This window comes from Beta vulgaris, chromosome 3 (genome assembly GCF_026745355.1).
Source record: "Beta vulgaris subsp. vulgaris cultivar EL10 chromosome 3, EL10.2, whole genome shotgun sequence".
NCBI lineage: Eukaryota > Viridiplantae > Streptophyta > Magnoliopsida > Caryophyllales > Amaranthaceae > Beta > Beta vulgaris.
The window spans coordinates 45,944,266-45,960,092 of record NC_079204.1 but is presented as its reverse complement, the minus strand read 5'-3'; the positions used below and the strand labels follow the sequence as shown (position 1 = coordinate 45,960,092).

Below are 15,827 nucleotides of genomic sequence, written 5' to 3'. Positions count from 1 at the left end.
GTGAGTAACTGAAGTTTTGATTTTTCATTTACCTTAACCTATTTTTGATTTTTCATTTACCTTAATTTTTTAATTTTTTAATTTTTTTTTTCAATTTCAATGTACAGTTTGTTCCTTAAATCCTTTTCCCCCTTTGTCATCCTCAAAAAGAATAGACTCTGCATGAATTGATGAATTGATTTAACACCTTAAGACCAATATGCAAGCACCATTAGTGGTTAAGTTAGAAAATCAAAGAGTAAACTTGCTCAAACATCAATCACATAATACTAGCCATTCCAAGGAAGAAATTATGCAAAGCATTTAGAAACATAGACAATATAGCAAAAGTCATTGATTATATAGCACTTGTTCCATAACAAAACAAAGAAAGAAAAGAAAAGGAAGAAACAAAAGTTGTGTTCCTTGATGAAAGAAACAGGAACAACAAAAAAAGAAACTAAGAAAGGGAAGGGGAATGGTGTTCCTCTACAACTTCTTCTTCAACCACATCCTCCAATTTTTCATCACCACCCCATGATGTAGTTCAACCTGTTCCTTCAGCTCCTCCAAAACGAGCCATAGTGTCCATCTTCTTTTGCTGCGCAACCACGGTATCACTCAATCTTCTATATAGACTTATCATAGTATCAGTTTTGGCATCCAAAGTCCAATGAAGATGATTGTAAAATTTTATCATATGTTGTGCAGGAAGGCAGACTTCATTAACCCAGTTAGTGTCATCCGGATTTTCCTGTTCCTTACCTTGGAACTAGAGGCAGATGGGGGATGTTGTGAAGGAACTGGGGAGGTTTGAGTGGAAGGCTCATCTGTTCCAGGAATGGAAACAGAAGGTGAAGGGTGATAAATGGGAGGAAGAAATGGTGGTGTGGGTGGAAGAGTTGTGGAGGTGGAAGCAAAAGGATTTGGTCCTTTTATTTCATCCTTCAACTGCTCAAAACTTGAAGGAACAGAGAAGGACGAAGGTGAAATGGAGGGTATTTTTGTGAAAGGAACAGAGAGTTTGGGAGATGGTGGAGTAGTGGTTCCTTGAGAGTAGAGGGTACCTGTTCCTCATTATCCGAAAGGACTAAAGGAGAGTCCTCTTGGAAGGAACAGGAACAGGAGCAATTTTTCGACGAGTGCTCTTTCTCACTCTCAAAGGAACAGAGGGTTTAGGCTTAGTGGCAATGTGTTTGCGCCTCTTAGGTTTTGTTCCTCCGGTTAGGAACAGGAAGGATTATCCAAGATTACATCATTTCCTCTTCTAATCAGTTTGGGCAGTTTTCTTTTTCCTGAGGAACTGGAAACCATTTTCCTTGAATGAGAACACCTTCTTGGACAGACAGCCAAGTCCATTTAGGGTCTTCTCATTCAAGATGTTCCCTTGTTTGATCCTATGGTGGTCCAACCCGTAAGTCTTACTTCAAATGATGAAGTAAGAAGTTATAGGACCGACCAACTACACACAATGTTCTCTACAGTGAGTTAATGTTGAATGAAGAGGGAAGGGAAATTGATTTGTATGTGGTGGTCAAGCAAAACATGTAACACATATCCAAGAGACCCACTTCATTCCTCTTTTCAGTTCGAGGAATGAGTGCTCTCCAAACCAAGTTAAACAGTACTTTGTGAAGGGGAGAGAGTAGGTTATGGTTAAGTTTGTTTTGGCCAGCTGTTCCTCCAAAATATTCTAAGATTTTGTCTTGAGGAAAATTCGGAAAGGAAACAGTTCCTTTCCTTTTAAAATACAAATCAGTTCCTTTGCAAGGAACTTCCCATACTTTGCTTAAAGTTGCTTGATTAAACCTTATTTTCTTGCCTCTAACTTCAGTTGTGCAAGTTCCATTAGTATTAACAAATTTGCACAAAACTCTCCATAGCTAGAGGAACAAGAGCATTATTAAAGGCGAATTCAAACAAGAATTCCATGCCTTGTTCCTTTAGAATGGAGGTTAATTCTAGAAATTCAATTTTATTTGCCCATTCTAAATCGACGCAAAAGCCCAAGACATACCTAGATTCACTTCGTTCGACCCTTTTCTTGGAAGACGAAGAAACAGTTCCTTTGGAAGGAACAGGTGCAGTTTCTTCTTCTTCCCCCTGAGATTGTTCCGGGGTTTTCTTCATCATCTTCCCCAATCAATTTTCTTCTTCTATGCTCCTTCTAGGAGATTCTAATTGCTGTTCCTCTATGGGGTTTTCTTGAATTATGTCGGTTTCAAGGGTTTTAGTTGGAGATGAAGAAATTTCCATTTTTGAAGTGTCGGTTGTTTTTGGTGTTGGAAAAGGTGAGTTTCTTGAAGTTTTTGCCATGATTTATGAAGGTTTGGAGGTTTTTATGGAGTATCAAAGGGTGTGATGAGGTTTCGGATTTGGTGAAGATGAACGTTTGAGAGGAACACGGTTTCTTAGATGAATTGAAGAAGGAAGTTTTGCATGTAATGTAATTATGACACGCGGGAAAGAAATAAAGCAAAAGAATAATAAAAAATATAAAAGGAAGAAAAAAAGATAAAAGAACCAAGATTTAATTAAACTGGTTCCCCTTATTTTTCGGATTTTTCGGATTTTTCGGATTTTTATGAATTTTAATTTTTGAAAGAAAATAAATGCTAAGGAACTTGTGCTATAGGAACAACTAATGCTACATATCAATATCCTTCATACTATGCATGTTTCTTGACCTTAGGAACAGTAAGGGGAGTATTATGTGACATTTGTGAGTTGTTTAGTTTCTTTGACTTCATGGTTATGTTTTGCAACATTCCAATTTGCAATGGTCTTAGGCAATTAAACACAATTATTTTTAGCACACAAAGTCACTCAAATTGATTCAAACATGGGGGAATTGACATAGGAACAATCACTTAATTTTTATTAAGCCTAACTCAAGCCTTAATTTCTCATATCTATCTCTTTGCAAAGGCTTAGTTAGGATATCAGCAATCTGATAATCAGTTTGACAAAACTCAAGTTTGATCAAACCTTTTTCGACATTTTCTCTTAAAAAGTGATGTCTAATATGTATATGCTTTACTCTAGAATGATGCACTGGATCTTTAGATATACTTATAGCACTTGTATTGTCACAATAAATAGGAACACATTCAAAGTTTATTCCATAGTCACTAAGTTGTTGTTTTATCCAAAGCATTTGAGAGCAACATGCAGCAGCAGCTACATATTCTGCTTCAGCAGTGGATAAAGCAACTGTGTTTTGTTTCTTGGTACTCCAAGAAACTAAACTATGACCAAGGAATTGTGCCATACCTGAGGTGCTTTTCCTATTAACAAGATCTCCAGCATAATCTGCATCTGCATATCCTTTTAGTTCGAATGTATCACTTCTTGGATAGTAGAGTCCAAGATCATCTGTTCCTTTAAGGTATCTTAGAATTCTCTTCACAGCAGTGAGGTGAGACTCCTTTGGATTTGCTTGAAATCTTTGGATATGTCGCTGATTATGAGTTCCACAGGATGTGACTTTTGTAATCTCCAAGGTTTTGGTTGAAACTCTCTTATAGGGACATGTTGTTCCTCATGAGTTCCTTGAGTGGATGAGGAACTCTGCTCAGTTGTTCCTCTGTTAGCCTCGGTGGACTCAGTTCCTTTATTTAGAGGAACAGGAGTATCTTCTCCTCCTTGAGGAACAGGAATATCTTGACTCATTATTTTCGAATTCCTCGTTCCTTTCCTCTTTCACTTCTTCTTCTTCTTGTGAATCTGTGTTCCTTGAACTAGGTTGCGCTAACCCTATCTCATAGTCATCAACCTGTATGCTTGGATTTTGTTTGTCAGATTCATCAAAGATTACATGAATACTTTCTTCAACACACATAGTTCTCTTGTTATATAATCTATAAGCTTTACTATGTGAGGAGTATCCTAAAAATGTTGCTTCATCACTCCTTGCATCAAATTTTCCAAGATTATCTTTTCCATTATTATGCACATAACATCTGCATCCAAATGTTCTAAAGTAGGTGATGTTTGGTTTCTTTCCAAAGTAAAGTTCATAAGGAGTTTTATTAATGATAGGTCTCATCATGGCACGATTAATTATGTGACAAGCAGTATTAACAGCTTCAGCCCAAAAGTTCCTTGGAAGTTCACTAGCAATTAACATGGTTCTAGACATTTCCTCCAAAGTTCTATTTTTCCTTTCTACAACACCATTTTGTTGTGGTGTTCTAGGGGCAGAAAAATTATGATCTAGGCCATTATCTCTGCTTAGGTCATCAAATTTATAATTTTCGAATTTCTTGCCATGATATGATCTAATGTGCATTATTTTATGTCCACTTAGGTTTTGAACTCTTTTAGCAAAGACAAGGAACTCATCATAAGTTTCATCTTTACTAGAGAGAAAAATAACCCAAGTGTACCTAGAGTAGTCATCTACAATCACAAGTACATACCTCTTTCCACTTCTGCTTTGAATTCTCATGGTCCACATAAGTCCATATGAATTAACTCTAATGGTTTAGTGGTACTTACAATCGTTTTAGATTTGAAAGAGGATCTTACTTGTTTACCTCGTGCACATGCATCACAAACTTGATCAATATGAAATTTTATAGATGGTAATCCTAAAACAAGGTCTTTTGATCTAAGTTTCTCAAGCAATGAAAAGCTAGCATGTCCTAGACGCTTGTGCCATAGAAGTGAATCATCTTCAATAACACTAAGACAAGTTAAATTGATTTGAGGAACAAGGTCTAGATCCACAATGTATGTGTTCCCTTTCCTTGTTCCTTCCAAGATAACCTTCTAGTTTTAATGTTGATGATTAAGCATTTTTCCTTATCAAATTTTACAGTATTTCCTTTGTCAAAGAATTGAGAAATGCTTAATAGATTATGTTTTAGACCTTCAACTAAAAATACATTTTCAATGGAGTGTAATGGTGACTTACCGACCTTACCCATAGCAACAATGTTACCTTTCTTATTATCACCAAATGTTACATGCCACCTTCATAGGTTGTGAGTGAGAGAAACTTCGTTTTGTCTCCTGTCATGTGCTTGGAACAACCACTATCGAGATACCAAGTGTTGTTCCCCTCACTCCAACCTGCAAAAATCAACTAGTTGTTAGTTGAAGGAACCCCATCTTTCGTGGGTTCCTGTTCTTGACTAGGATTTGTTTTGACAACCCATTTTTTTTACTTATTGTCACATTTTTCCCAATCATCTCAGATTTTAGTTGACATTGATTTATGTAATGACCTACCTTGCCACAATACATACAGAACTTATCACTAGGTAGATCAACATATTTCTTTGTCTTGTTCCTTTTCTTGTAGTTTTCAAAACCAAGACCTTCTTCCTTTTGGTCTGTGGTTTCTCAATCCACTTAGGAACTTTCATGATTTTGCCTCTGTTCTTGCGACAACCAGTTCCTTTTTAAGATTACAGATATGTTCCTTTAAAATATTTTTCTCTTTATATATTTTTTCAATCTCAGATCTGTATCCTTTCAAAGGGGTTGATCTTATATCAAAGGAACTCAGAACAGGGACAAATTCCTTCAAGTGTGAAATCTCTAAATTAATTAGATAATTTTCATTTTTCAAACTCTCATAACATTCTTTGATTTTTAAGTTTTTATCAAACAAATCAAAAAATCTAGTTTCGACATCAGTTCTCATTTTCTTAAGCCATTCTATGTGTTCCTTGCAAACCTTTAAGGCTTGTTCCATTTGTTCACATTTTTCACGTTCATATACACCCTAAATTTTAGACCCAAACCCTAGACCATATACATCATATGCACTATCGCAAGTCCAAAACTATAAAAAACATTGAAAATTGGCAATTATAAAGGAAATAGGCTACACCCTATACTCAGACCCTATATCTTGTAGGCCTTAAGGGTATGGGTCTGGGTTCAACTTTTCTAGAATCTTAGGGTTCAGGTTCAAATTTGGGTCCAACAAAAATTTTAAGATTCGGGTATAAAATCTGGTCGAACTCGACACACGACCCTACCCATGCCTATCCCTATACACCACCTGCAATGAGTCTTATAAAAGACGGTTTTTTCACCAAATATCCTCGAGTTTTCAAAAAATTCACGAGGTACGCCCAACTTTTTAAAATACACGGAGTACCCTAAGATTCATAATAATACACCCAAATGCCCTTAATGACTAACGGCGGTTAACTTTGTTAGTTTTAACCCTAATTAACCGCTAATTACTCTAACTAAATCCTAAAAAAAAGAGCCTTTTGAGAATCTTTTGAGAATCATTACACCAACACATTAGTTTTAAAATACACAGGCAAGATATAGACGTTCAAACACCATTACACCAACACATTTTATACCTCAATAAGTAAAAAATACAAAAAAACGGAAGAACAAAAAAACTTTTGCAGAAGACTAGCTATTAGAATCTTTTGAGAATCTCCTAAAAATCTTAATTCTAAAAATCTTAATTTAAACTCTGAAGTAGAAGAATGAGATAATGAACTTGATTAGAAAAAAAAACCAAACATTGATGTTTTGTACAATCATTCGGCCAACTTTCGGTTCTCAAACAGAATAGTTAACCATGGTTACTAAATTTTACATTTGGTAGTACTTTTTAAAGTTTTTCCACTTATAAGGTAGTTTTGTAAAATAAACATGATATAAGGTACTTTTTTTTTAAAAAAAAAGCGTCTTTAATAGTTAGTTTTTGACAATTTTTCCTTAAAATTTTATATAAAAAAACAAAACCTAACATGGTGTGGATGATCTCATATTAACGCTACTTTTCTTTTGGGTGCGAAATTAATTATAAACAATGGATGTTGTGATTCTACTCAGCTCCAAACAATTTCTTCCAATTTTTGCTATAAAAAATATATTAATCATACTGCAATTCGAAAATATGATTAAAGAATATATGTTGCTAGCCTAATTGGAAAGGAAATAGTAACGGCAACAGGAAATAGTGGCATCCCCACGACACACTTTGGATCCATAGCAACGGGTAGAGCTGTCAATTCAGTTACTTGAGTCGGATTTGGGCTATGAAGCATGAGTACGCCTCCCAGGCGCCGTTTCCCGTATCGGGTACGGTACGGGTACGGGACGGATTCACATGGAATTTGTTATTTCCCTAGGAACACTACAAGAGGGGGGGTGAATTGTAGGTGTAGAAATAAACGTAACTTTTTGCGGAAATTAAAACTTAAACGAATAAACAAGCTAAAGGAACACAAGGGATTTTTACGAGGAAAAACTTCTTGGGCCCAACAAGAAGAAACAACCTCGACCACTAGGGATTTTAAACTCAACACTTTCACTAATTCGGCCAAACAACTCTGTTACAACCTAATTCTAACTCGAGCCCTACCTTGAGTTCCTAAACTCAAGTTCCTGAACCACTGTTCCCTTAACAGCAGTTCCTCTCAACTTCACTCAAGTTTTCTCACACATACAAGCTTCACTCAAAGCCTTTCTCTTACAGAACTTCACTCAAAGTTCCCTTACCCCAAAAACCAAAATACAATTGATCGAAATAAGCTTAGTGGAATTAGAGTAAGAAGGCAAAGAACAAATGGCTATTATGAGAGAATGAAGGCACTGACACTTAATAAGTTAAACTCACTTAATTACTTAGTCAGACACAATTTGGAACTTATCTAGACTTCTATATTTATAGTGTTTAATCATGAAGAACGTGGGATTAATGTTAGAGTACACGTTTTAATCCATTTACCCATGATGTTCCTTCCCTAAGGAACACGTTTTACATCATGTCCCATGATCCCATGAACTATAAATGAACGTGGATAAAATGCAGCCATTACTCCTAAATAATAGGAGTTCCTTCAACATTATCCGAAAATCAGTTTTTATAAACTCTTTTTATCTTTAAATCTGAATTTCTAATCTTTAAGAAAATAATATCTTTAAAATAAAATCTTTCTAACAACCGGATATTTATTTTCTTATTTTCCGAAAAATAATATCTTTTCCAAAACAGATTTTCTTTTTAAAACTGATTTTATCATTTGAAATTAGAAATAACTAATTTCCTATAATCTAGGTATGACTTACTCCATTATCATTTTAACCGTTACACTAAGTACACGCCTAAGTCTAGTTCCTTATATTAGTTCAGTTCCTTTAACATATTTACTAAGTGCCACTGAGTTTGTTCCTTACAGAGGAACAAACGCTTCATTCTCAAATATTCTGCCACAGTTCCTTACCATTCTTTCTTTGTTCCTTTACATTGGAACTAGAAAATAAAACGCCTAGCTTCTATTATTCTTGATCCAATGCATGCTCCAGTATCAACATAGAAACTTCTTTACTTAGCCTTTGAAATCCTCTCTTGACTTCTTCATTGACTTTGTATTCTCCCAGTTCCTTGCATTGATACCTTAGACACCATACACTTAAATAATTCATTAGTTCACTACTTAGTTTGTTCCTTTGTTTCTTTGTCATTATCAAAACTAGGGTTCAACAGAATTCATACACAAAACGATTTCGGGCACGTGGGTCGGGGGCAAATAACTGGGTACGGTGGTCTTCATCTGGGTACGGGGCTGGGTACGTTTTTAACCTTCAAAATTGAGAACTCTGAAGACTCGCCACTCCGTCGAAACTCTTTCTCTTCCCTCTATTGTGCTCCGGCGTATCTCCGACGACTCTCCTTCGCATCTCCAGAAGTCTGGCACTCTGGCAAGCAGTAGACCTTCTCGGCAGTCTTGCATTTAGCCATGCTGGAATTTTTCTTCTGGTTTACTTTTTTATTTTTAGTGTGGTGACTGGTGAAGGGGAAGGGGAAAGGTTAAACTAATGAAGATGTCACGTCAAAGTGAGAAGAGAGGGTGGTGTTATTGGTGTACAGGTATAATACAGTTGTCAGTAGTTCTAAAAAAAGAAAAGTTGTAGTCTTTGCACTTTGTCTTTCTCTATTGCTTCTTTTCTTCTTTTTCGTTTTTTTGCTAAATCAAATTATTCATAATCCTATATGTTTTTTTTCTGGTGAAATATATTTTATATATTCTAAAAATGAAAGTTTATTCTTTATATGTTTTATATGTATGTTTTTTAATAGTTCTGTACAAAAATAAAAGAAGATTTATGTAGGAAAAACTGAACCTAATATTTTTCATTAAAATGTATCAACATTTTTTTTGTCGAATCTCAGCCGTACCCGTTTTCGGAAATTTTGATTTTGTCGTTTTTCGTCCCCATACCTGTACCCGTATCCGTCCCCGTTCCCATATCGGTGCTACTTAGGGTTTAGGTAAGGTCATCTCAGGTTTCAGGTCATGTTCAGTCAGGTCGTATTAGGTCATTAAATCTAACAGATCGAATGCAGGTCGGGAAAATTCGTAATTCGGTCAGGTCTGCCTGAGTTTGTTTCTTCTTGCAGGTTCAGTCGGATTTGACACAATCAATTTCAGGATATGTCATCTTTTGTAGTCATGTGGTGTCGGATCGAGTTGATTGTAGGTTTGTAGCGGGTGCTTTCAGGATAAGGTCATGCGTGGTCGGATACTTATCCTGTCAGGCTAATAACGGTTTAGATCATCAGGTTTGAGTCAAGTTTAACTTGATAGTTATCGGGTTATGTTATAATTGGGTTGTGCCATACTTGGTTTTGGGTCATTTTTGGGTCGCTTCGAGTACGGAACGGGTCTTGAATCTTGTGTGGTGCTGCTTCAAATTTTTAACATTATTTAAGATTTCATTAAGAATCAATGCTTGAATAGTTCATCTAGTTATATGCCTTTTTGTACTAGTGTTAGTTTATGATTTATGTAATTATGTTACTATGTGATGAAGCCAACGACAAGTCGAGTTATTAACAATCAATAAGTTGGGTAAAATCGGTAACATGTAGCAATAAGTCGGGTAAAACCATGTACCAGGTTGAAACATGTCTTGTAAATCAGGTAACTGGCGCAATAGGTTAGGACAATAACAAGTTGCGTCGAGTTATAATAAGTTTTAGGTCCTAATCAGTTCAATTGTCGAATTGGGTTCAAATTATTGTCTGGTCGGATAACTTCAGTTATCGTTCTTTTTTAGGCAGGTGTCGGTTCAAGCTCAAGTCATAGAGTATTGGGTGAAGATCAGGTATCAGTTATATTTAAGTCATGTATAAATCAGGTTACAGGTGACATGTTTGACTAAAATTTCAAGTCCAAGTTAGTTACAAGTCATTACAAGTTCAAGTCGGGGTATGAAATCATGTCAATTTTAACAGCTCTAGCAAGGGGGTATCATTTAATTGTTTGCATTTTTATATCAATAGTCTGCCATATCATTGATAATTTTTTATGATAGTAGGTCTAAATTTCATTTTCATCCTATCAATAACAAATGGCTTTTTGTTCTTCAAATCCGTCCTCTCATATTCGTTTCAAATAAAAAAAAAATCATATTCACTTTGATTAGAATACAATAAAAGTTTGGAAACCATTTTTTCTAGTTTTCATATTTCAGTATTTTGCTTTTCTTTTATGAGAGTTGTTATTAGTTTCAAAAAGATGATAATAAAGAAGCCCTAAATTACCAACCAAAAATACCCACATTTATTCAGGACATGATAGAATTATACTTCTTGTTCTATCAAGAGTCAGGACGAAGCTGAAGATAAGCTGATAGTACAAGAGAAAAAGAAACATCAGAAAGTTGCGAATGACCAATTGTAACTGGACCTTTTGACATGAATTGCTTGATATGAGTTTAAACTTTAATTAAGAGCATCAGTTGATGAAATCTCTGATAAAAATTTCGCAACACTGCGTTCTGCTGTGCTATCTTCAGCAATTGCTATCCAAAGCTCCTCCTTGAACTCCATGCAATTCTTGTTTATCTCTTTAACCTCGTCGCTTTCGAAATCCATAAACTTCTTCACAACCTCCTGAACTTTCTCTCTTTTAATGAGAACATCCTTTTCAATTTTGTCCCTTAACCTCCACCCAATTTTCCAATTCTCAACAATTAACTTACTATACATAGGTTGATCAGTTGACAAAGGGAAAGTCAGCATTGGAATACCTGCAAAAGCACTCTCTAAAACAGAATTCAACCCAGCATGACTAAGAAAACCCCCTATAGATTTATGATATAACACCTTCATTTGATCACACCATGAGACTATGAAGGCTTTACGATTATCACCACATACACCCTTCAAAAACGATGTCTCATCTCGACCCACGAACAAGAATGATACGTCGCTAGCACACAGTCCGAGAGCTAGTTCTTCCATTTGTTCTCTTGAAGGTAAGAGATGACTTCCTAGTGAAACGTACAAGACAGACTTATCAGGTTGCGAGTTTAGCCATTGTATGTAATCTGGTTCATGGTCGAGGCACTCGTTGCTTTTCTCTTTATTGTTTGATAGTTTGGGGAGGATAATAGCAGGGCCTATAGGATAAATAGAGGTAGTCGACGGTAATATGCTTTTCATAGCTTCGATTGCTGGCCCTTCGAGCTCGTTCAGAGTTCTAAGGATGATAAATTCAGCCTGAGACATGTAAGACATTCATGATCCAACATAAGATCCAACATTCTTTTTTTGTATGAGTGGAAAGCGAGTGGGAGATCGGCTAAACGTGTTGGACCAATGCCGGGAATATACTCCACTCGCTCATCTCCTCTTTCCCCTGTTCACGTTGAAAAGAAATTAGTACAAGTACCTTATACTTTCTCAATTTAGCAATACTTTAAAAGGTGTAGAAAACAATCTCATCTGAGGAAAATATATAACAGCATAAAACTATTTTCATCTTACTGCAGATAATTTTTCATTTGATAAAAGCATCCAACTTGCCCATAGAATAGACTAGAAAGCAATTCCTACACCCTAAAACATATTACCTCCGTTTCTTTTTAATTGTTACACTTACACTTTTCACGCATGCCGATGCACTACTTTGAGCCTTTATATCTCTAATTTTGTATTTGTAAAAAATATAAAAACTACATATTAATAAAATATATACTAATACGAATCTAACAAGATCCCACATGACTATGTTTTTATTCACGTATAAATCACAAACGAGGGTCAAAGTGCAATTTGTGAATAGTGTAAAATGTCAAAGTGTAACAATTAAAAAAAAACGGAGGTAGTATAAGTAACTACTAAGAAAGGGTTTTTTTGTCATAAAGGACCCAATAAAATACAAGTTTTGTGGGGAAGGACCTAATATTTTTTTTTTGTCAAAAAAGACCTAATAAAATACTTCCGATTGTGAACAGGAACCATTTTATGAATTTCCGGCCAAATTTACCATTTACCGATGTTGACCCTTTTTTTTTTACCCCTAGTTGACTCTTTAGTCTTTAATGTTTTTTTCCTATTTTAACTGACCCAAACATATTGAATTCTCACACTTTCCTCCCAGCAGCGCAATCTCCATTGAAGGGAAGCATCAACCTATTCGATCTTATCCTACAACCTTCATCAAATCCAAGATATGTTTTGCTCTTCAAAATTTTCTTTCTTAATGTTTAAGGATTTTTGAAATTTATGGCTCCTATTATACGTTTTTCCCAAAATCGCAAATTAGGATTCTTAATTTACGGTGATTTCTCTTCTTCTCCTAATTTTACGGTAATAGAAATAGAACATTAAAGAGTCAACTAGGGGTAAAAAAAGGGGTCAACGCCGGTAAATGGTAAATTTGGCCGTAAATTCCTAAAGTGGTTCCGGTTCACAATTGGAAGTATTTTATTAGGTCCTTTTACAAAAAAAAATTTTATTAGGTCCTTACCTACAAAACTTGTATTTTATTAGGTCCTTTCTGACAAAAAACCCACTAAGAAACGACATTAGAAGTTATTTTTACCCTTTGAAAAATCATGTTTGATTATTGCTTGAACATTAAGAATGGATATGTTTACCTATCAAGGAGTCCAAAGGATAATGTTGGTTACTCACAAGAAGATCATAGTGATGAAGAGCTGGAAACAAACAAGCTAACAAAGGCCAAAAAGTAGCAACTGGAATGTTTCTCTTCTTCCCAACACCAATTACCCATGGAAGGAAAGTATCTGCAATTATGACATTAGGTTTACATTCAAGGGTGTCAAAAACTCTCTCAACGGGCTCTTCCATCTTAGTATACACAGCATGGAGAAAGCCTTCATTGTCACCCCCTCGGATATGCTCCGAGGGGAGAACGTTAGGTATAGAAGCAAACTTGGCGTTAGCCGGTTTGTCGACAGGGTCGATCAAACTAACCCACTCTTCTGTGAGTATGATGGTGAAAGAAACATTATTGTGCGCACACGAGGATGAAGAGGTTAGTTGGTTGCATAGGGTGAACATGGGATTGATGTGACCTCGCCCAGGGTATGGCACTATCACTATGTGACAATTCTTACTTTCATTCAAGGATGCCATGAGAAGGAAACAACGCTCAATACTTAATACTGAATTGTTGTTGATTAAATGATTAATCGAATGGATGCCTAGAAACACTGCTTCAACTTGTCACATTTATAGTATATAAACAATGTTTTTAAATCATCGAGATTCTTTTGATACTCAACGTGTCTCTTTTTATTTTATAATCAGGACTTTTTATGGAATCATATTCGTTCTCATAATCTAATCTTATGCTGCGTGCAATTGCGTTCTGGAACGAATATTCATTAAAGAATGAAATAATGGTAGGAAAAAGAAGGGAACAGCTAGCATTGGTCTATCACTGACTTCTGCTTGTCGATGGGCTTTGGTTTTTCTAGGTCTAAGCTTTCTAGAATATCTTCTTCAGTTCTTTGTGAATTGCATGCCAAGAAGCTATTTCTCCCTTCTCACTTTTCTATCCTCATTCTATCCTTTTTCTTATATGACACATACTTTGAATTCAACGACATAAAAACAGGCGCATAGTGTATTACAGTGTTGGACTATAAGTTTGGCTACATGGCAGATATATAGTAGGCTTTATAGACTTGTACTTACTCTCATATATGGGGGTATGCAACTATGCCTTATATATTAATTATTATATTTATTTTTATTTTCCATTAGTATTGTTATTGTTATTATAATTTATGTAATATTCAGAATTGTATTTTTGAATGGGTTTGTCATTTGTGGCGGTTTGGATAAATATGAAAGAGTATACCTCCTCCATTTCTTTTTACTTGCAACGGTTTGACTTTTACACTATTCACCAACTATACTTAGTTTATTTTTGGTGATTTATTGTAAAGGAAAAACATATTCACGTGGGATCTTGTTAGAGTCGTCTTAATGTATATTTTTCAAGTTTTATAATTTTTAATTGTCGGTAATTAAAGATATTAATAGTTAAAGTTACGCATTGACAAGCGTGAAATTCAAATGGTTGCAAGTAAAAAGAAACATACGAAATATATAGGTTTGAATTATACTATATATTCCGCCTTTGACTTTTCATGTGCCTTACAAGATGTTGTCTATAATCATTTATGTGAAGTAAAAAAAAGAAGAAGAAGATAGTAATTAGTAACCTAGTAGAAACGTTAAAATTCATACTAAGAGTTATCGATATGTTTTTGGGGAAAAGCTAGACATACTTATTTTTAATGGAATAATTTATTTCGTTTTCTTGTAATATGATGTATCTATACAAATATATTAAAAGGCGTGCGAAAACAAGAAACTGTGCCACGTGGCGCTCTTCCTAGGATGTTTTAGTTCGTGTAATCCATGTACAATAAAAAAATTAAGAAATTGCATAGTATAGGATTTGATCTCAAGACCTCAAATATATACTAAAGTTTTAACCACTAGGGTAAGTTATATTTAGTGTTATTATTATAAAGTATTATATTAATAAATGAAATTTCTTCTTACCCGGGGCATAGCCAGCCTAATAAATACTTAAAGATAAAAAGGTGTTTTTGTGTAAAGGGATCGTTTTTTTTTTGAGGGGAAAGAGAAGTGCATTAATCAAGGAACAAAGAGTCCATGAGTACATAAGGGGCAACATCATGAGGGCAATGTCACTCCCAATATTGTTCAACTCCGAACGACACTACTCTAGCTAGATTATGAGCAACATAATTCCCATCTCTTTTAACATGACTAAAACGAATGGAAAGAAAAGCGTGACACATATAGGGAACAACACCAAGAATTGCATCCAGATCTTAAATATATAATGCAGCCTTTGAGAGTCTTATAGAAACCACTTGCAAATCTGTCTTAAGCATAACATGCGACAAACCATGCGAGATAACCAATCTTGCGGCCATATGAACCGCCTTGCATTCGGCGACCTCCGGGGGCCCATAGGCACAATATTTTCTCACAACCGAAAAAAGTACTTGTCACTCGAGCCACGAGCTACAACTCCTAAGCCAACCCACCCATCATTGCTGATAGATGCACCCCCGTTCAGTTTAATCACCTTGGATGGAGGCGCAAACCACCAAGTTGGGCTGCTCCCAAGAGGCCGGTTTGGTTCGCTGCCATAAATTCTCACTACATATTGGTTAAAATCTTTTATATCAATCATAATGCTTATAATAATAAATCATTTATAAAAACCTTGTAATTGATCGTCGTCTACTCGTTATTATTGTCGTTGATTATAATATATAATATTAGAACATACGAAGAGTCTTTCTACTCCTTTAATCATTAGAGTGGTGGTAGGCGTGTCGCACACCTAACAAAAGTAATTTCCTAACTGTGTAGCAGGGCAAGTCAGGGTCGAATCCACAGGGACAAACAATATCAAATACTAGGTATCTCGACTCAAATTAACTAAACAAGTGACAAACAATGATGGAAAAGGGTGTTGAACTAATACTAATACTAAACTATGACAATTACTAAAGAGACACAAGGTATAATCAATCAATAAAGGCATCTAGAA

The 15,827-nt window shown here is 35.4% G+C and overlaps 1 protein-coding gene across 1 annotated transcript; it reads right to left on the bottom strand.

Moving 5' to 3' along the window:
* Positions 1-10,544: 10,544 nt before the first annotated feature.
* Positions 10,545-13,420, bottom strand: LOC104906727 (UDP-glycosyltransferase 87A2). Its single transcript, XM_010695523.3, has 2 exons — positions 12,856-13,420; positions 10,545-11,612 (listed from the first exon to the last, which is right to left on the bottom strand). Exon 2 carries the CDS (start codon positions 11,489-11,491, stop codon positions 10,694-10,696), a length of 798 nt encoding a protein of 265 aa, XP_010693825.2. The 5' UTR covers positions 11,492-11,612; positions 12,856-13,420; the 3' UTR covers positions 10,545-10,693.
* Positions 13,421-15,827: the final 2,407 nt, after the last annotated feature.

Coding starts and splice junctions, on each gene's coding strand:
- LOC104906727 (XM_010695523.3), bottom strand. CDS start 11,491: ATGTCTTACATGTCTCAGGCTGAATTTATCATCCTTAGAACTCTGAAC.